This window comes from Artemia sp. Qi Xiang Cuo, chromosome 2 (assembly GCF_049724085.1).
Source record: "Artemia sp. Qi Xiang Cuo chromosome 2, ASM4972408v1, whole genome shotgun sequence".
NCBI lineage: Eukaryota > Metazoa > Arthropoda > Branchiopoda > Anostraca > Artemiidae > Artemia > Artemia sp. Qi Xiang Cuo.
Window position 1 is genome coordinate 38,300,278 of NC_142795.1, and position 21,414 is coordinate 38,321,691.

At 36.1% G+C, this 21,414-nt stretch overlaps 1 protein-coding gene across 1 annotated transcript; it reads left to right on the forward strand.

The window, feature by feature from the left end:
* The first annotated feature begins 1,322 nt into the window (after nucleotides 1–1,322).
* On the forward strand, nucleotides 1,323–19,222 carry LOC148955206 (lambda-crystallin homolog). Its single transcript, XM_089106568.1, has 5 exons — nucleotides 1,323–1,439; nucleotides 3,205–3,351; nucleotides 4,824–5,071; nucleotides 11,864–12,006; nucleotides 18,860–19,222. The coding sequence occupies exons 1-5, from the start codon at nucleotides 1,323–1,325 to the stop codon at nucleotides 19,075–19,077; spliced, it is 873 nt and encodes a 290-aa protein (XP_088962694.1). The 3' UTR covers nucleotides 19,078–19,222.
* Nucleotides 19,223–21,414: the final 2,192 nt, after the last annotated feature.

Consider the following 21,414-nt stretch of genomic DNA (forward strand, 5'->3'; position numbering starts at 1 on the left):
CTCTACTCCCTCCCTCGACATTCTAGGACCACTGGGTCGATACGATCATCCCTGGGAAAAAAAAACAAAAAAAAAACAACCAAATAACCACGCACCCGTGATGTTTCTTCTGGCAAAAAATGCAAAATTCCACATTTTTGTAGATAGGAGCTTGAAACCTCTACTGTAGGGTTTTCTGATACGTGGAATATAATGGGGTGATTTTCATTAAGGTTCTATAATTTTTAGGGGGTCTTTCCCCCTTTTTTGGAAAATCAGCCAAATTTTCTCAGGCGCGTAACTTTTGATTGATAGGACTAAACTTGATGAAGCTTATATATTTGAAATTAGCATTAAAATCTAATTCTTTTGATGTATCTATTTGTATCAAAATACCGTTTTCTAGAGTTTCGGTTACCATTGAGCCGGGTCGCTCCTTACATACAGTTCGTTACCACGAACTGTTTTATTATTATTTTTAGGTTTTTACCAAACCACTTCATATGGAAGGGGTTGTTGTAGAAACTTCGAATGGAGCTCAATCAGCTCTAGTGCCCCATTTAAGAGTAATCAGTGATTGGAGGGCAGCTAGCCTCCTTCAAAGCCCCTTTTGTCTGCCCTTCCTCCACAAAAAAGATATCTGAACAAAATGTGAGAGAGGAATTTAGTTCAGTATTAAGTTGAAAGTTTCAGGTAATGTTGAGGGAATGTTAAGCTAACCTGGAGACACTATGTGCATACTTTTTAGGGGTGCTGAACTAAATTAAACGCATGTTTGCGGACATTTTATCGAAATGGCGTATCAGCAACGTCTCTGGATCGGCTTAGATCATTAAATTGAAACTTTCAGGGTATATTAAGAGGGATGTTGGACTAACCAAAAAGCTGTATTTGCATGCTACTACTACTAGTACTATCACTGCTACTGCGACTATTATTACTTAAGCTAAGGGTATTAACCTGGAACTTTCAGGGAATGCTGGAATGTTGAACTAAACGCAGGTTGTAAAAAGGGCGTATCAGTATATCTCAGGAATAGCTTAGTGTGCTTAAACTTTCAGGACAGTTGTGTGCACATTACTACCACTACTACTACTAAGGCCAAGGGTATAAAGGTGTAGCTTTCAGGGAATGTTACGGGGATGCTGAACTAAATCAAAACACAATATATGCAAGCAGGTTGTCTAAAGAGCATATCAGTAATATCTTAGGAAGGTTTAGAGTATTAAGTTGGAACTTTCAGGGCATGTTGTGAAGGATGTTGAACTAACCAAACACACCATGTGCGTACTTCTGCTATAACAACTGCTACTACAGCTTCAAATTTTACAACTACTATGACTATGACCGTGGCTACTTATGACGGAGACTGCGAATACTTGCGGCTGCTACAGCTTACGACTCTGATTAATTGCGACTGTAACAACTTGCGATGCGACTGCTTACGACTACGACTACTTGTGACTATTGCAACTTGTAACTACAACTGCTTGTGACAGCGACGCGACTACATACGACTCCTTACCATTGCAACTTCTTGCATCTCTGAGTACAATTAGTTACAACTGTGAGTGTGACTACCTGCTGTGATGGCGACTGCAATTGCTTGTTATTGCAACTACTTTCAACCGCTACAACGACTTCTATCCCTGCTATCACGCCAGTATTACTGCGACTTTTTGTGGCTGCAATTACTTGCATTTGTGGTTACAACTAATTGTGATTGCGATTGCGCCTACCTGTGATTGCAACTAGCTGTGACTGCAACTACTTTCAACTGCGACTGTGACTACTTGCGATTGTGACTACTTGTTACTCCTATTGCTTGTGAGTATGACTTAAAATACTTCCGACTGCAATTACTTGCAGCTGCAACCACTTAAGACTGTGTCTACTTCTGACTGTAACTACTTGACTGTAAATACTACTACCTACTAGTAATACTACTACTACCTGACCGTAAATACTCGCGACTGTAACTACTTGTGACTGCGAATAGTTTCAACTACCACTATGTGTGACTGTGACTATAGCTAAACCAGCTAAAAATGACAATCTCTTCTAAATAAACAATCTTTTTTAAATATTTTTCTAAAGGTTTTTGTTACCATGGCCCAGGATTAGTTCTTTACTAACTATGACTTCCTCTGCCTTGTTGTAGTTTATTTCAAAGGATTGTTTTTTTTTTCCTTTTCCTTTTCCTTTTGTTTTTTTTTTTTAGCACTGAGAACAGGTTATATGAAAGTGTTTGCTGAAATATCTGCTTTGTATTTTCGCTTGTGCTTCTTTTTTAACTGGCTAAAATATACCTCATTTCTTGTTTTTTTTGTTGTTGTTTTTTTTTAACGTCATGTTTAGCCAGCGTGGTCTTATAACATAAATTTTTGAAACACATTTGAAAGACTTGCCTTTTTTATTTTAAAAGTTAAGTACCATAGCATTCTAAGGAATTTTATTTGGGTCTTATCTTGACTTAAGAGATTTATAAAACATATATTTTCTGTGAATAATATATCACACACAGCAAAAAGCCTTCGGATTTTTCTTACCTGGCGTAAAGAACAAACCCCAGAGAATCTGGCAGCAGATCCACTGAAGCATGACGTCATTTCCCAGAGAAGTAACTTTTCAAAAGATGCCATGTGATGCACCATGTTGTATATGAAAATGCAGTTTTTGCCAATAATTAAATTTTGTTTCATTGATAGTGATTTATGTGTATCACTATAGTGATTGATAGTGATAGTGATTTGTTTTATTGTTATATTTCAATTCTTCTAAAAAGGACTAGATCCACTTAAGTGAGCCGTATCCTTTCAAGTGAGCCCTTGAACAGCTCTCTATGAAGTTCCTGGGCCCCGATAGCAGTGAACAAGAAAAAAAAAGGTTCCTTTATAGGGTTGTCGGCAATGGCGATTCTAATAGTGTATTTTTTGTTTTGATCTAACGCCATTTTCAAGGGGTTTCAGGCTATTTTTCTAAACTTTCAAAAATAGGTTTTCGAAAAAATATTTTACTATTAAGACTAATAGTGATAATAGTTACCATTCCTTAATCAGCAATAAGTGCTGATTTTGTTTTCACTAGCCCGTTTTTTAAACGTGTTTTTTTTAATTCTTAGTTACATTGGGTAGTGGTTCGTTCTTCACTAGTGAGATGGAATTTGTTCAACAAACAATCCATAAGTTATTTCAAGTTAATCGAAAATAGTAGTCATTACTGTAGTTATCTCTTCTTTTTTTAGGAGTCAATGATGTCGGAAACTGCATCAAAGGAGCCATTCATGTTCAAGAGTGTATTCCAGAAAATTTGGAGCTGAAGAAATCAGTATGGTCTGCCATTGATTCTTTCGTCTCCATTGCGCAACCAAACGTAAGTTTTAACGTCCAGGTGGTTTAATAATGTCATTTTTTTACTGTAAAGCTCTTGATCGGCAGCGTCGCCAGCATAGAGGGAACCAGACGTCAGTACCATTAGTCTTCTCCAGAGTAGCCAGTTGCGACCGAGATCAGCTGTTGCAATTGAATAGGCTTTGTGCTCCAAGATTTGAACTTTGCAGGAGAGCGAACAAACTCTAGAATGCGTTCCGGGTTATTTGAATCTTATTGATAAGCAGCTGTATGTACAAAATAAATTCTGTTTGAAAATCCTATTGAAAATAACCGTATCAAAATCGTATCAAAATAAATCGTATTGAGAATCGAGTAAGGTACGAGAAAAAGAGATAAGGCAGTCGATAGAGCGAGATGTGTTAAGAATATAGGCTATGAATCGGCGTTATAAAAAATCATATACCACCTTTTCAATCACTCCACCTGAGATGTGTTCAAAATAGTTACATTTGGATTAAGGGTCAGATGCTAAACCGCCCAGGGAACAGGAAAGAGACCTGGAAATTTCAAATCTTTCTACGATTCGCTTTTCTAAAACAAAAAAAAATATGAATAACAGTAAAAAAGAGACAGGAAAGATTTTGCAAAGGACTCTCCAATTTGGAAAAGAAGGTGTTAGTATTTTTCTAAATTTAGATAAAAAAAAAAAATAAGGAGAAAGATGAAATGAAACTATGCAATTGTCTAAGCAAGATAATTATAATAAGATGAAAATGTATTGGAACAGAATTAAAACAAAGTAAATAGAATTAAGAGTTAAACCCAGAGTCATAACTGGTGTAAAATACTGATATGACTGATACCGTCCTGAATTGATATTTCATAGTTATTTATATTCAAAATATTATATACAAGTTCTATGATTGTATTAAGAGATATTCCAAAGAGTATAGGTAAGTTATAAAAGCGGAAACTGGCACTAGCGTTGGAAAAATCCATCATTGCCATCTAGCGTTTGGCGACTCTTGGCGTTTCTTCTGCCCGGAACTGCGATCAGACACTTATTACTACACTAATTTTACCAACTACAAAAATTAAATTATTTTTTCTTATTCTTACAGTAAAAAAAAAAAAAAAATGCCGAGTGCTGCCAAACGCTATGTGGAGTTTAGTTTTTTTTTTCGACATGCACACCAGTTCTCACTCTTGTAAGTTATCCATACTCTTCGAAAAATTCTTTCAGACAGGAATAGCGGCTTAAATTTCGGAGAATGCTGCCAGAAAATTCTCCAAGTTCTGCCAAAAATGACCCTCTTTATTTCTGTACACAGTATTAATTCGTGTTAAAAACTAAAATAAGACTGTCTTTTACTTAGATACAAGACTGATAACGCTCAAACAGAAGCTAAAAAACTATTCTTTAAAAGCAAACATGCAGAAGGCCAACTTTAATTAAAGTTACCGTGACTTGTGTTATTATTTAAGCTATTGAATAGGGGCCTTTATCTTAAGGTAACGCTTGCTTCTTCCACAAGCTGTATTGTTCCATCAAAATTCTCAGAAGAGCTTCAGCATAGAAGTCGTGTGTTTGTGGCGCATCCTGTGAACCCGCCGTACTATGTCCCCCTTGTTGAACTTGTACCAGCACCTTGGACAGACCCCAATGTCATGGTCCAAGCCAGAGCTCTCATGGCGCGCATTGGACAATCGCCTGTAACCCTTGCTAAGGAAATGCCAGGATTTGCATTAAATAGAATCCAGTAAGTTCTTTAATTCTTTACTTTTAGAATTGTCACAAACATAGCAAACTTTTAACAAATATAATAATTTTAATAGGACACTGAACAAGTTAAATTAAAGAATTTATTAAAAGAAGGAAATAAATTTGACAGAGATATGCAATTTTTCACAAAATTTGACAAAACCAACTTAAACATGATTTTGTGGGAACAGAAACACGGCATTGTTATCTTGCTGTCATATGCCGAGCAGAAATGTAAATTTAAATATATAGCCCGAACGAGGAGAACTAAACTGTGACCATCTATGCTCTGTTAGTCCATGAACGTAAATATAAACATAGATAGCACGTTAGAATATATTATTTGTTTCCTCATATGAGAAATATACATGTCATCTATATGTTGTTCAGAGGGTTCCCCCAGGTTTTGATTCGAAGGAAGGGACAGTTACTATAAAAATGCAATTTTAGATTATTTTAGGCAGTAACCAAGAAAAGCACATTTAAATCTATATGTTCATATTTTTGTGGGCAGGGGCGAAACACGAACCCCTCCTTCTTACTGAAAACCCCTCATGGTACCCTTATGGTGTATAAATTTTGTAAAAAAAGCTATGGAGCCCATTTTCACCGGAATGAGAACTGAACTTGTAGTACAGGTAAACTAGAATTTGACCCCAAACAAATTGCAACAGAAATGATTTTTACACCGTGTTGTAGAGAAAAAAAAAGTTAAACAACATATTCAGACTTGCGCATTCTAGGTCGACGCAAAACTAGTTTCTTTGCTTTTCGTGTCAATTTTTTCAGGTTTTTCTTAAAAAATGAACTGTCTGTAAAATGTTCGTTTTTCTGTACATGAAGTACCGTCCCGATGTAAAATGAAGAGCTGAGCCGGAAAATGAAAGCAAATTTGATGTACAATGTTCCAGAAAAATTTTCATAATCATCAACATGTGATTTTACCCTTCTCATCGTGGTGACCTCGTTTTCACCATGCTATCAGAAAGTAATTATTCTGACATAAAATGATGAGCTGAGTCCAAAAATCAAATTAACATGTAATGTCTACTAGAAACCCCATTTTATATTCATCAATATGCACTTTTTCATTTTCATTTGACATGTTTCTTTTAGCACTTATTGTCCACCCATTCGTTAATCGTTGGTAAAAACAATTTGCAACAGAAATTATTTTTACACCGTGTTGTAGAGAAAAAAAAAGCTGAACAACATATCCAAAGTTGCACATTCTAGGTCGACGCAAAACTAGTTTTTTTTTGCGTATTGTGTCTGTTTTTTCACTCTCCTAACAAAAAAAAAGTTCCGGTAATTGTTCATTTTTCTAGAACTGAATTATTATTCCGATGTAAAAAAACGAGATGAGTTCAAAAATCAAGTCAAATATGGTGTATGGTATATAAAAAATCATCAATAGTGGCCCCCATTCTTTTTTACCAGACTATCTTTCGCTAGCTAAATTATTAGTTTTGATATCTAATAATTAGTTAGCTTGAATCTGATCGTCGTGGGCTCCATCACCTGATGGGTCGGCCTAAAAAAGGGGATTGCAAGATATTTATTAAAACATGACAAATAATAGAAAAGGGAAATAATCGATGAAACTAGTTTTCAGCGGCCAACATTTAATATCCCTCTTAGAATAAACTAATATGAACATACTGACTAGTCTTCACAATTGCTAAAATTATCGAATCAACTTCATGAGCATTTCAAAGACAGAATAAAACTCTGACTACTATTCACAACTTATTCTTTTGATTCTGATATCTAAGCTTCGACGTTCTCCTCGTCGTTATAGCTTTCTGTTCTTGGAGAGCTAGAACATGCTGTTCCTTTGCATGTTTTACACGCTGCAGTGCAAGCTAAGTTGTTTTTAAAGCAGCTACATCTCGTTGAGCTACATTCCAGTTGACAGGAGCACTTCACGATTTTCAGAAGCAGGCGAGGGGCTGGTAGGACGTTAGTAGTCAATGGATACAAGAAGTCATCTTTATTTTTCCAAACCTATTCCTCGGCTTTAAGTTCAGAATCAGGATCTCTACTCCACACCTGAACTTACTAAAACAAAAACCCTGTAATTGTGGAATTTAGCCGCATCAGAAATTGGTGGTAACTGTTCTGGGTGGACGAACGTGTTAACAGTAGTCACCTTTTTTTAAAGAAAAAACTTCCCTGCGGAGTTCATTCAGATTTCCCCATTTTGATGAGCCATATATCAAGAGCAGAGCTTCTTCTTCAGCAATCCTTACTTCCTCCTTCGATGCTGACTTTAGCACGAAAACTGTAGCTGATGTACGAAAATCAGCATATGCCATTAGTTTCTTCAGAGTAAGGCTTTTTTCTACACTGTGGATCCGTGAAATAGAGTCAAAGCCTAAGATGGCGTGAGTAAAAATAATCGGATGGCATGTCTCTTGACCCATGTTCTCTTTTTCAATTTGTGAATATCCCGTATTCGAGGAGCTTTGTTCGACTTTGGCTCAGGTGTAGATAATAGCTTCTTGCTTGATAGGTCACCATATTAAGAACCAATTATATAACCAAATTTATATTACCAAATTTACCAATTATATAACTAAATTATAGAATCAAAAGATCAGTATCATTTCCAATGACGGCAGTGTCGTAATGCCCAGAAGAATCAAAAGCAGCCTGCACAATTCAGACATCTGCATCTCCTGGTGCTTTGACTACGTCGAAGACCTTTGATCGGAGACAAACAGACAACGTGCAGATAAACCTTGCCTTGTTTTCTTGCAGGACAAGAATTCATCCTTTTTTACCACCAGCTGCATATCTGCGGTGAAGAAGATCTCACGGCCGCTTATACGACTTCTCTTAGACTCCTCAAGAGTAGAGCGCTCCTCAAGATGGCAAGCCTGTGCTATAGTCTTGACAATCTCTGGCTTGTTCAGAGACCGGAGCATGCAAGAACTGTCAAAAAGTGATGCCGTGTAGGAACACAGTTCGCGTTGAAAGTACTCAGATTCCGTGAGATTGATCTTCTTTGCTAGTGTAATGAACCTATGAAAAAGGAGAGTAGGATCCAATCTTTTGCAATCTCCTCCTGGATTCTGTTTTGTAGTAATTTGAACTGCCTGTTGTTTTCGTCGAAATAAAAAATCAGCAACCAGATTTCCAGACATGGATTCAATGATTTTTATGCCAAAATCTCTAGCAGAATCGATGTTGGCAGGCTCGTAGGCTGTCACACCGCTAGTGATGTTTCTTAGCTGAAGATCCCCATTAAATGGTGATCCTTTTTCTAAGAAATCGATAACGATCTGGTTGCCTTTACAGTCTCTTAGCTGCCTCGGCTCGGACATTTCCCTATGTTGTTCAATAGTTCCATAGAAAACCTCTGACATACCCTCCATCAGATGATTAAATGCAGAGCAGACTGGTCGAGACAAAACCCATAAGGACCTTTGAACCTTTTTCATACCACTACCATTGGTAAGACCACCAGCCGTTTTGAGACAGCGCATGAGGTCTTGCTCAATGACAAGATCCGTGGAGAGCCCAGTCCTGAATCTATCAGAACGTCTGATCATATGCATCATATTCTGGAAGGCTTGGTAAACGGTGAAGCGAAACTTGATAAACATTCGCAGTGAAACTTTTATAGCTTGTTAGGTGGCAGATATATCGAATGACTTTTTTGTATCCATAGAAATCACTTGGACAAAGCGTGGGACGAAACATTGATATAATTTATTGCCTACGAAGGTAATGAAAGTGGTGTAGTTGTCTCCTGTGTGTTAACTGATCTTATAAAAGTGCCAACCATAATCTATCAGCCCACTTATTATTTTTTGATTTTTACCAACAATCGACTAATTGGTGGACAATAAGTGATAAAAGAAACATGTCAAATGAAAATAAAAAATTACATATTGATGAATATGAAATGGGTTTTCTAGTACACACTACATCAAGTTAATTTGAATTTTGGGCTCAACTCATCACTTTATGTCCGAATAGTTGCCTTCTGATAGTATGGAGAAAAAGAGGTCACAAGGATGAGAAGGGTAAAATGACGTATAGATGATTATGAAACTTTTTTCTGGTACCAAATTTGCCATCATTTTCGGGTTCAGCTCTTCGTTTTACATCGGGACGGTACTTCATATACGGAAAAACGAAAACTCACTGACAGTTCATTTTTTTTAGAAGAAAACTGAAAAAATTGACCCGAAAAGCCCCCCCCCCAAAAAAAACACTAGTTTGCGTCGACCTAGAGTGTGCAACTTTGGATGTGTTGTTGAGCTTTTTTTTATCTACAACAAGGTATAAGAATCAATTCTGTTGCAATTTGTTTGGAGTCGATCCATATTTTTGGCTAGTTTGCCAAAACTATTATGTTTACCTCCCATCCTCGGGAAAACAGCCGTTTGTTCAACAAAAAGGTGGATTTGTTCATCTAGTTCAACTCTGGTCGAAAAACTGAGTTAAGCTAAGGCTCTTTATCAAGTTAAAACCAGTGAAAGATTAGAGGAGGGTGGAAGTAAAAACATATCTCCTTCGAACAAATCCAGCGCGTAAACACATATTCATAGGAATGCAAGATTTTCATCCAGCTCGCATCCTTCTGAAAATGGCTTTTTATTATAAGCGATCGAATTGTTAGCGTTCGATTCAGCTGATATAAGAGCTTTAGTAAAGGTGTTATCCTTGTATGGTTACCAGACAGAAATATTAAAGTGATTAGTGCTATGTAAGATAATACTACTGCTTTGGTTAAGGTAGGAAATAAGGTTAGTAGCTGGTTTGGCACTAGATCAGAAGTTAAACAGGTTGAGTTCTGTCCCCATTTAAATGGATCATTTTCATGGACTTTCATGGATCAGATGGGGAAGAAAAATTTTCCTGGACTTAAATTATGCTGATGATTTAAGCATCCTAGATGAAAGTGTGAAATAAATGAATGAACTTTAAGAGGTTTTCCGAATTCAGGGTGCCAGAACAGGTTTGAAAATTAATGTTAAGAAGACTAAGTCGCTAAGACTAGGAATAAGTGAAGATGTAAAGGTCACGTTGGGCAATAAAGATCGATCAAGTAGACAGCTTCACTTACCTTGGTAGCATTAATAGTAAATACGGTGGGAGCATTGAAGATGGTAAAAATAGAATCGCTGAGGCTTAGAGTGTTTTTTGCAGTTGAAAAAAGCTTAACAGAATAGGAGGATAAGTCTGCGAAGCAAGATTAGAAAATTGGAAGCTGCAATAATGTCAGTGGTCAAATACGGTCCGAAGCATGGACGCTCCGGAAAACGGAGGAAGATTTGCTAAATATTTTCCACAGAAATGCCTCGGGATTGTTTTTGGTACCCGACTGACTGACCGTATTTCAAACAGTAGGCTGTACGAAAAGTCTGGTCCAATCCTGCTTTCTAATGCTATAATGATACGAAGGTTGAGTTGGCTAGGGAACGTTCTGGGGATGGAGGATGACAGATTGCCAAAGATTGTTCTTTATGGTCAAAGGAAGACAAGTTGTCCACGGTTAGGGTGGGAGGGTGTTGTAAAGAAAGATTTAAGGGAAATGGGAACTTCCTAAGGGGTGTTAAGATGGAGGCTTGGAATAGATTAAGGTGGAGGAGGAGCGAACTTAGCTATGTTGACCTAAGGTTGCTCAGTGGTGCGCTGAGTTGTTAGTTGCAGTCGTAGTTAACTTGTTTCCGATTCACACGAATTGTACATAGGGTATTTTCTTTTCAATTCGACTATTTGATTTATTATTCTGTTTATTCTTCTGCACTGGATATTCATGCTACATGTTTAACTCAAAATCCTCTTTCATATTCAATGGATTGCCTTCAAATTCCTGAAATTTTATTCTAAATCAACCCTTTAAGCCTCACGAAAGAAGATTATTCAAACCATTCCGAAAAGACGGAATTCTCGTCTGTTTATCCTCTTTATTCTCGTCTGTAGGTTTTAGAGCTTGTAGTTTGAACAACATAAGTATCGCTTACAATTGTTTTTTGAAGAGGATCGTGTGATATTTATGGCTTCTTGCCATTATTCTTTTGCCCTTTCGTGTTCTTCAAAACTTCCACTTCCCTAACTTGTTCTAGTAACATACCAACAAATAGCTCATATTCAAGATTTGCATCATTTTCCTCTTCAAGCAGAAACACCTTATAAATTTGAACCAACTTATTTTTTGTGGTTGCAGTGGTAGCTGCAACCCAGTAAGGAACCAATAAGATCCCTTAGTAGCCAAAAATAAAAAAACGCGTTAAAAGAACTGGGAAGTGAAAAAATTGCCAGTTCTAGCTGATTCAGGAATGGTAACCATTATCTAAATTATTCTTAATAGTAAAATGTTATTTTAAAAACAAATTTATAGAAATATAGAAAAATGGTCCAAAACCTCTAAAAAACGGCGTCGGATTGAAATTGAAAGTATACCATTTGAATCGCCTTGACTGAAAACCCTATACAGGAACTTTACTGTTCCCTGGCTTGAACAACAAGAAAAATGAATTTTTGCATAGGTTGTACCGACCTATCCAATTTTTTTTTGCCTTAATAGAGCATTATCATCAAAAACTTCAGCAATTTTACTCACTTGAGAAATTTGAATTAAGTTAAATTTTTTCACTTTGCCTATTTTCAGTATTACTCCTTTTTTTCTTCTGTACAGGATATTCATGCTACATGTTTAGTTCAAAATCCTCATTCGTTTTTCTGACAATTTAATTTTTACATTAAAATAGGTTGAAAAGTCCGAAATGATTACAATTATCGTCAGTGTTGTTATTTTTAATGTTATTTTAAGGTATGCAATTTTAAATGAATGCTGGAATCTTGTTAATGACGGCATTTTGACTGTGGCTGATGTTGACACGGTTATGACTGATGGTCTTGGTCCTCGTTATGCCTTCATGGGGCCCTTCGAAACAGCCCATCTCAACGCTGAAGGTGAGACAAAATCTCATATTAAAAACAAAAGATTAGGACGATTTCAATTATCTTTAAAACGATTGGCTGTCACTACAAAGAAAAATGCCCATATATTAATTTTGATCTATTCATTTGCCGATCTAAAAAAATCTCATAAACCGATCTAGATAGGTCACAAGTCTGAGAAAATTCGTTAAGAGCCTTAGTTTTGGTTTTTGCAAATGACACCATGTAATAATAATTGCAATGATGTCATGTACGTTATCTACTTCATGAAATATGATGACGTCGTATATTGTAAATTACGTCACGTAATAAAATCGCAATGGTGTCATGTACGTAATGTACTTCTTGACATCATATGATGACGTCATGTAATAAAAATTGAAATCTTGTCATGTACGTAATGTACTTCGTGCCATCATACCATCATATGATGCCATTCATATCAGGGTTGCAGCGGTAGCTAGCTACATAGGAAACTTACTGCTATATAGTAAACTTACCGTCTCTTGGCTTGAACAGACAGCATCTTTTTTTCTCTATTTTTCTTATCAGATAGCTTGGCACTGGAACATCGTAGAGAGCTACACATCAATTTCATTTTAAATGAAATTGATGTGGGTAAAAAACTTTTTGTAACTAAAAGGATTAATTTTTAAAATATAATCAATTTTACAAAAAACTGCATTGTTCTATAATACATGTTATAGATCATTTTATTCACATCATTCGGTGATATGTATTTCATAATGACGAAAGACAAGCCGAGGTAAAACGAACCAAACAAATGTAAAACGAAAATGATAGCGATGCTTGGGTTTCGGATTTTGACATGGATAAGGTCATCAATGGCAACCATACCGTTGGAAATCAAAAACCTGCACTAGATAAATCGTTGGAAGAAAAAAAAGTTTTTGTCCCATCACCTCAAGAATAAAAAGAAACAAAGGTTCGGCGATATGTCTTTCATAATGACAAAGGACAAGCCAAGGCAAGAGAATAAGTTTTTTTTCACCACCTGAACAATTAAAAGAAACAAGGGTGGTCACTAATACTTACCATACCTTTGAAAATCAAAAATTTGGACTAGATAAGTCGCTGGAAGAAATAGAAGTTTTTGTCCTGCCACATGGACAACCAAAAGAAACAAAGGTTTTGCGAAACATCTTTCATAATGACAAAAGACAAGCTGAAGCAAAAGTTAAAGGTCCAATAAAAATGTAATTTTACAAAGGCAATACTTCTAATTTAAAGTCTATTCGGACGTCATGACATCAAGAAAAGGCTCAAGTTATCTGCACTTAGATGACAAGCAACAGTGAGGATCCATATATAGAAGCCTGCCACGTGCTGAGATATATATATATATATATATATATATATATATATATATATATATATATATATATATATATATATATATATATATATATATATATATATATATATATATATATATATATATATATATATATATATATATATATATATATATATATATATATATATATATATATATATATATATATATATACGAGCTCCAACACAATGTTGTACAGGTTTATTTATATTTCATTATATGAAAATTTGATTAGTCATGACGTTATGCCTAAAACATATTTGAATTAAAGGTACATGCTCGTGCACTAAAAATAACAGTGATTTCACCAGTCAGGGGTGTACATAGAGGGGGGAGGGGCCGAATCCTTAAGGTCCATTTCCATCCAGAAATATCGATATTTCCTCCTAAAATCTCTTATCTTTTCAGTAAAACTCCACTTTTTTACAGGGTTTTCGAATCCAATCCACGTCCAAGAAGTAATTTTCTGCATTCGTACCTTGTAACTGTATATTCTAAAAAAAAAAATTGTTACTGGAAAAGCAGTTATGTTCGAAAACTCTTTTTTATTCTAAGAAAACTAACAGCTTCTCTGACGGGACACATAAATATGTTATACTCGAATCAAACAGAAAAACGTACTTAAGTTTTCAGGGCTGAAGTTTGCTGCTGACAACTTCAACGGGGAGCTCACCCGATGGATCGTCCTGTTCACTGTATACTTTCCTGATACATACTAACCTTGTTTCCCAAAAGAGAAATATTAAAGTTTTTATATTTTTATGAGTCAAAATCAATTCCAAAGCAAAAACAATATTTCTTTACTGTTGTGATAAGTTATGAAACAGCCGCTTGTAATTTTATGTAAATAAGGGATATTTAGTATCAAAATCAGGCACTCATGCAGAGATGAGGGGAACTCCCCGTCTACCCACTCCAAAATACCAAGATTCGAACGATTTTCTGTAACTTTCGGTATTTTTCAGATAATTCATCTAATTCTGTGTTTTTTAACCCCCTTCCCAACGAACTAGATTTTTGCTTCAGTGCCTGAATAGAATCTTCATTATTTATAAAAAAAAAGAAGCTCGATTCTGCATTATGTGTCACTTATTAGGATATTGTGTTATATTTCCGTGTTTTTTTTACGAACAATAAATTAATTCAAGAAAGCAGACACCTTGGTCTAATATTTTCTATTTTACTGTCTGCAGTTTTAAAATGTAAGCCGAAACAATATTCCTGTATTTTCGCCCTTTCACTTAAGGCCCTAGTCATATTTGCCACTAATTTTCGGTATATTAGTTATAAAATTCTGCCGGACGGGGATTCAGGCAATTGCATAAACCTAATTGCAACTCTCGTTTGCTTTGGATCTACTCCGCTACGAGTCAATCCTAGATGTGCATGGATAAGTTAGTCACCCCGAGCCAGGTTAGAGTCAAACTAGGTTTTCCAATTCTTCTTGGCTTCTGCTGCTCCCATCGACTAATCAAAAGTCTTCATGGCGCGCTGCTGAACATTGTAACTCACGTGATAATCCTTGCACTGAAAGCCCGAATTGAGTCAACTGCGGGGAAATCATTTTCCCTATAACCTCAGCTGCCCAGTGTTAAAAAGCTCTGAATAAGGCCAAAAAATAATTGTTATTGGCAATAGATTTCGCTTTGTTTCTCTTAATACTAACTGAACCAAATAAAAAGATGTTCTTATTGATGTGATTCTTGGTTATGATATAGTTTTTCTACAGGAAGGAACATTTTCTAACTAAAGCCAATACAGATACTCTCAAATGGTCACCGAACCACCACACGTTTGTACATGAAGCTAAAAGAACGCGCGGTCCACCCTCTAGGGGCCTTGCAACTTTAGTTCGCCTCGCTCAGAAGCCTGAGCTTATTTCTTCTGATCGTAATTTACTGGCAATAAAGTGCGGTAATATGGTACTCATCAATGTCTATATGCCATGCAATTGCAAGCAAATTTCTTCCCTATCTGTCTTCGTGGGTTCTTGCAAACGACTCAGGACACTTCTGCTAAGAGTGACCAATCAGGGATTAAATTGGATTGTGGCTGGTAATATTAATGCGAATCTTCTGTCCCAATCTGAAATAAGTGACCTGTTTTTTGATGCTTTGGCTAGTGGTTATCAGTTAGTCAATAAAGATAAACAGTTTACCTACATTCATAACCGTGGTGGTGCTAGATCAAACCTTAATCGTGTTATAGTTTGAAATCACTATAGTTTGGATCACTCGTGATTCTTGTCATTGTTTTGGATGACAAAATTGAAGATGATCACTTGCCTTTAACTTGTGAAATTGAGTCGCCTGCTCTACTGACCGTTTTTCTTACTAAAATAAATAGTTTGGTAAGCCAAATTGGAAACAAGTAAATTATGAAGTTTATGTATATGCTTTTTGCTCGCTATTGTCAAGCCTGCATGTTCCTTAACACCTTTTACAAACCTCTATAAGGTCATCGACAGCTAGGATTGTTTTAAATTGTTACTATTACCAGCTCGTGCATTGTTTGAAGTCAGCTGCTTCATTTTCAGTTCCTGTTGAATATGTTAGATTTGGCACCAGAAAATTGTTGTGGAATGGGCGCCAAGAAGTGAAAAAAGCTAAACAACGCCCAAATTTTTGGCTTCGCCTCTGGATCGCTTGTGATTGGCCCAAGTCTAGCGAAGTACTTATAATTAAGCAAAATTTCAAACGTCAGTTTAGATTTTCTTTGCATCAAACCCGCCTGAATACTTTGGACGGCCCCTTGGATCAGAAGTCTTTGTCCAATATAATTAATAGCAGCAAGTGTGTGCCTGCTACCGTTTCGATTATCAAAACCAGTGATTTTGGTGCTCATTTTACTCGTGTTTTTTACATTTAATCATTCTATCCAGTCCATGTTTTCTTCCTTATTGCATAATGCTATTCCTCAAGTTCTTCAGCAAGTCCATATATTGTCAATATCTAGTGATGATATCTATCGGGCTTTAAAGAGGGTTAAGAAATCAAGTGCTTCTGATATGGATGGTCTGTGCTACAATCACTTCAGCATTAAGTGTCCATTATTGTTAACTCACATTCAGCTCCTATTCCAGATGTGTTTAGCCCAGTCGGTATTTCCAGATAGTTTTCTTTCGGGAATCGTAAAATCAGTTTTGAAAAAGGGAAAGGACGCAGATCAGTGTTCGAATTATCGACCAATTACAGTGTCTTGCTTCATGAGCAAGCTGTTCGAGTATGTCGTACTGCCTGAAATTGACTAAATGTAATTTTTCTGATTATCAAGTTGGGTTCAGAGCCGGTTTTGGTGGTTCTCTAGTCCATCATATACTTGGTCAGTTGCTAGTCTGGGCAAAAATGCAAAAAAGGCCACTTTACATTTGCTCGGTAGATATCTCGGGCGCTTTTGACAATGTTGTGCATTCGCAAGCGCTTCATTGCTTAGTCAAAGCATGAGTTAATTCTTCCGTCTTAAAAGTTCTTCAATATTGGTATTCCAATTCGTTGGTTTGGTTAAAAATGGATGTCTGATATATCCGAGCCTATCTCAGTAAAGAAGGGAGTGAGGCAAGGTGGTGTACTGTCTCCATATATTTTTAAAACTGTGTTTGCGGACTGTTTGCAAATGCTGTTTTTTACTGTGTTTTTAGAAAATACTGCTGTTAGTCACATTGCCTATGCTGATGATGTTCTGCTAGTTAGTCATGCTAGGCCAGGCCTCACAAAGAATCTAAATGTTCTGATTAATGCTGTGAGTATGATTGGGACTTTCTGTAAATGGTTCAAAATGCGAGTTTCTGTTTTTTAATATTTCCAATCCTGCTCCTCCTTTGCATGTCGGTACAATGCTACTCAAGTGTGTATCAAAGTTGAAATGGCTTGGGAATACTTTTTCTGATACACTTTCGACTACATGCTCGTCTCTGGTTGCTAGTGCTCTGCAGTGTATTCGCTTCTCATATGATAAAATCTCACCTAATAGAGGGGGGTACAACCGCCGAGGCTTATGTTAACTTTACCATAGTTTTGTTCTCCTACAATTCGTTTTCTTTCCGGTTTGCAACCTCTAATGCGGAAAAAAGACCGTCTTCAGCTAAGGAGAGACTATTTTGAATATTGTAGATTCCTGCTATATTTACCAAGGTGGTACAGAAATCACAAGATTATTTCTCATTTTGCCGTACCGACCCTCTATTGCTGCTTGACAACATCTCTAAGGATCTGAGGACCAATATTCCAGGGAAGATATGTGCCATTGACCCTGTGCCATTTTTTTCCAGATTAGTGATTCTATGAATATTGTTGCGGTATTTATGTTGTGTTTCCCTTATTATTTCCTTGTGGATTATATTGTTTTTTCTCTTTTTTTTATTCCGCATTTGTTTTATATTGCCGGTTACAAATAATCTTACATACTTACTTCCTTACATAAATTTTAATGCCTACTCCGTACGCTGTGCTAGTAATAAAAAAAAATTATTAAATATTTTATGCTCATCGCAAGCATTACTAATCAAGACATATGCTATGGTCTCATTCAAACAACAATTTTAGTCCTAGTTAAATTTGACTGATTTTTCGATGAATCGTAATTATTTCCTAGCTTATCATCAAATTTTGTAGCTGACACAGTCCAAATATGAAGGGGTCTCGAGTTTCTGGATCCTTTTTACGGGGAAACAAAAAACCCCTACAATTCCAGGATGTGTGACGAGCCAGGTTATGCTCTGACTACGAACAGTGATGCTAAGTACTGTTTTTTTTTCGCTCACCGTGAGGAAAATGAAGTTATTTTCTGGAGAGCTTTGACAAAACTTGACAATTTACGATTAAATAAATTACAAGAGGGTATAACACTAACCTGAGAGCATATCTGGCAAAATTTTAATAACATTAGATAATTATCAGGTGCATGGATATCTAGCTCATGCAAAAGGCAACAGCTTCGGATACGATATCATTTCATAAGGACAGTGTGACGCTAAGGTTTTATCTTCAAAGGTGGTGATAACCTACAAAAGGGCCTGAGATATAATAATATAGTTCAATTATACTAAGGAATTTCAATTTGAATCAGATGGCTACGCTTTTATGAAATGATTGGGTTCTTTTAGCATTAGGAAATCAAAGCTATGGTATTTTACTTTGTCAAATAAAAAAGTAAAAGTTGTAACTTATGGAACATGTTAAGTGTGTATATATGTAAGCTGTTTAAGGCTTTCTGACTATGTGCTGCCTTATATAGTGTATATATGTATAAAATAAATAAATAGAGTTCTAAAGACTAGCCTTGTTGTAGCAGAGTGGATTGACGCTCTCTTTGGCAACACAGGGCCAAGGTTTTGATCCCCATAACAGCAAGATTGGGCCAGCTTGCTACTTGTCTCTTTAAAAAGGACCCAGCAACTAAAGCGTCGATTCGATACCCTATGCACCAGAAGTGGCTCTGGAAGATCTTTATCCTCTTTTTTTAATTGTAAAAGCTAACCGAATTCTTCTATTCTGTATATGCTTATTCTAGGTATGCTTAACTATTGCGAGAGATACTCAAAAACAATACACGATGTCAGCAAGACTTTCAGTCCAGTTCCGGAGATGAGCGGATCCTCTGCTGAAGCAGTACATAAGCAACTCTCTGAAAAGGTCCCCCTAGAGAAATTAGTAGAAAGAAGGCAGTGGAGGGACAGGATGCTTACCGCTTTGGCCAAGCTGAAAATGCAGATGAAGAAGAAGGAATAACATACTAACAAAGCTTTTACGTACATCAATTATTTTAAAACTACATTAACCACTGGTATATACTGATGAGTTTTAAAAAAGAAAAAAAAAAGGAACTGGGGTGAATAAAATTATATTATGCAAATTAAAGAACAAAATATGTGATGCTGGTTTGTTTATTTTATTTATTTATTATTTGTTATGGTATGGTTACCCTATCAGTAACAGCTAGTTTTTACGTCGGGATAATCAAAAATATAATTATGACTGAGTAGGTCATTTAAAACATTGCAGTCTTTGGTCCAAACATTATAAACTAGGAAAGATATTCAGATCGTAGTAGGGTTTGCTTACCAAACTGTTATTGCAGTAGACTTTAGAACTGCAGTAGACTTTAAAATCACAAATCCCTTTATAAACGAAAATACTTTAAAAGTAAAAGTTGATCTTGGAATGCGCGAGTTTTAGTTTTCATGTAACGTAAGTTCGGTTTACTTGCGCTTTTGATATTAAATGTAACGACTTAAAAAGTCTTAAAAAAAAATATCCGTGGATGGCAAGTTTTTATATGACAGCGAAATTACCTACCATTCTCTACCCCTCCCTGGGAAACTCCAAATGTAAAAAGCTTCGCTTCATAGCGAAGAAATCATGCGTTCATAGCACTTAATGCGTTTAGTTTTAACAATTTTGGCGTCTCAAATGACTTGACTAACTTTATATTTCCTATGCGGTATTTCCAATTAACATTTTTCCCTTGTTAGAGACAGCGCAAAGAATTACATTAGCAATATTTTCTATAACTAACGTAATTGGGTTTTTACATTTTCATTACTATAAATAATTTATCAGTGACGGCTCTACCATATAGCCGAGCTAGAAGACTGCCTAGGGTGCCAGAGCCTGAGGGGTATACGGGCGGTGGACGGTGTTTTTCGCTGATAAGAGCAGATAAAAAAAACACGTTGCATTTGTTTTTTGAGAAAAGGAAGCCACTTTTAAAATAAAATTCACCTGAAATATATTTATAACTTACGCTAGACTTTGAGAATCTATAACATCCTGTTCGCAGTCACGGACGTAGTTACTAAACTAAATTTCTAATCACTTCAGTAAGAAGGTTTTCTCCAGTGCTGGGTTCCTCATCCTCATACTTCCACTTGACTATCACCACTCACGTTAAACATTGGTCTCGAGTCCCCTTGCACCCTCTTGGTGCTAGGATTTCTTTTTTCGCCAAATGTTGAGACCAGCGTCAGGTCAGTTCCCACTATCCCTGTGTGAGCGTGACACTATGATTAGTTGGTCTGCTCTGCTCATTATCTGATTACGTCAACGTAATCTGTTACGGATTGTTTAATCAAAATTTGATAAAAACTATTGTTAGATTCCGTTTTAAATTTTGTTAGTTCTTAGTTTTCATGAAAATATAATTGCCAAATAATCTCTTAATCAACATGAGCTAACAAGGTATGTTAAATATAGCCATGGGTGGCCGAAAGGGGGTGATACACCCTATGCTCTTTATTAATTTGTATCAGTTGTTTATCTTTACCTCAACTTAATTTGGTCAGACGGTCCAAGCCGTATATCCTTTCTCATACAAGAACTCATATTTTTAAGCTTCTCGGCAAAAAATGGCTAAATTTGACACAACTTTGTTTCAATTGTTAACCCAAATGAAGGTAAGCCCACCATGTCTATACAGAATTCACACACATGGGATTTTCCATTGGAAAACCAAAAGGAAAATCTGAAGACTTGTTCACATGGAAAATTTTCACATCCACCTTTTTTAGGAAACTCACAGAACTGATAGACTATTTGAATTACCCTTGTTATGTGCCTATCTACCTTAGTTCTGCTCTAGGACGGATGATAGACTATCTATCAACAAGTTAAATAAATCATTTTTATACAATTCTGAAAAAAGTTATGCCAGCTTTGCCTCTCAACAAGACTATCTGCCTTGGCTTTACTCTAATTAGCCAAGGCTCTCAAGTTTTTCATCACTTTCATCAAGTTGATTCTAATTCAAATGAATTTCCCTGAGTTCAAAACTAAATATTTGTCTCTGTATTTCCCATGGCTCTATATATTTTCCTTTGTATGAAACAGTATAATAATGTCTATTCTTCCTTAAAAGTAATCAGGTTATCCTCTGTAGCCGAGAGGAAAGCCAAAAGTTTTAGGTTTTCTTGAACAAAAGTCAAACCAGAAATCCCGTCGCACTTAAAGGAAAACCAATGGTTTTTGTGAAAACCATCAGTATTTCCATTCGTGTGAATTAGGCATTAATAGGACTGGATTGACAGCAACTCACCTGGTCTCAAAACTTATTCATACTCACGTATAATT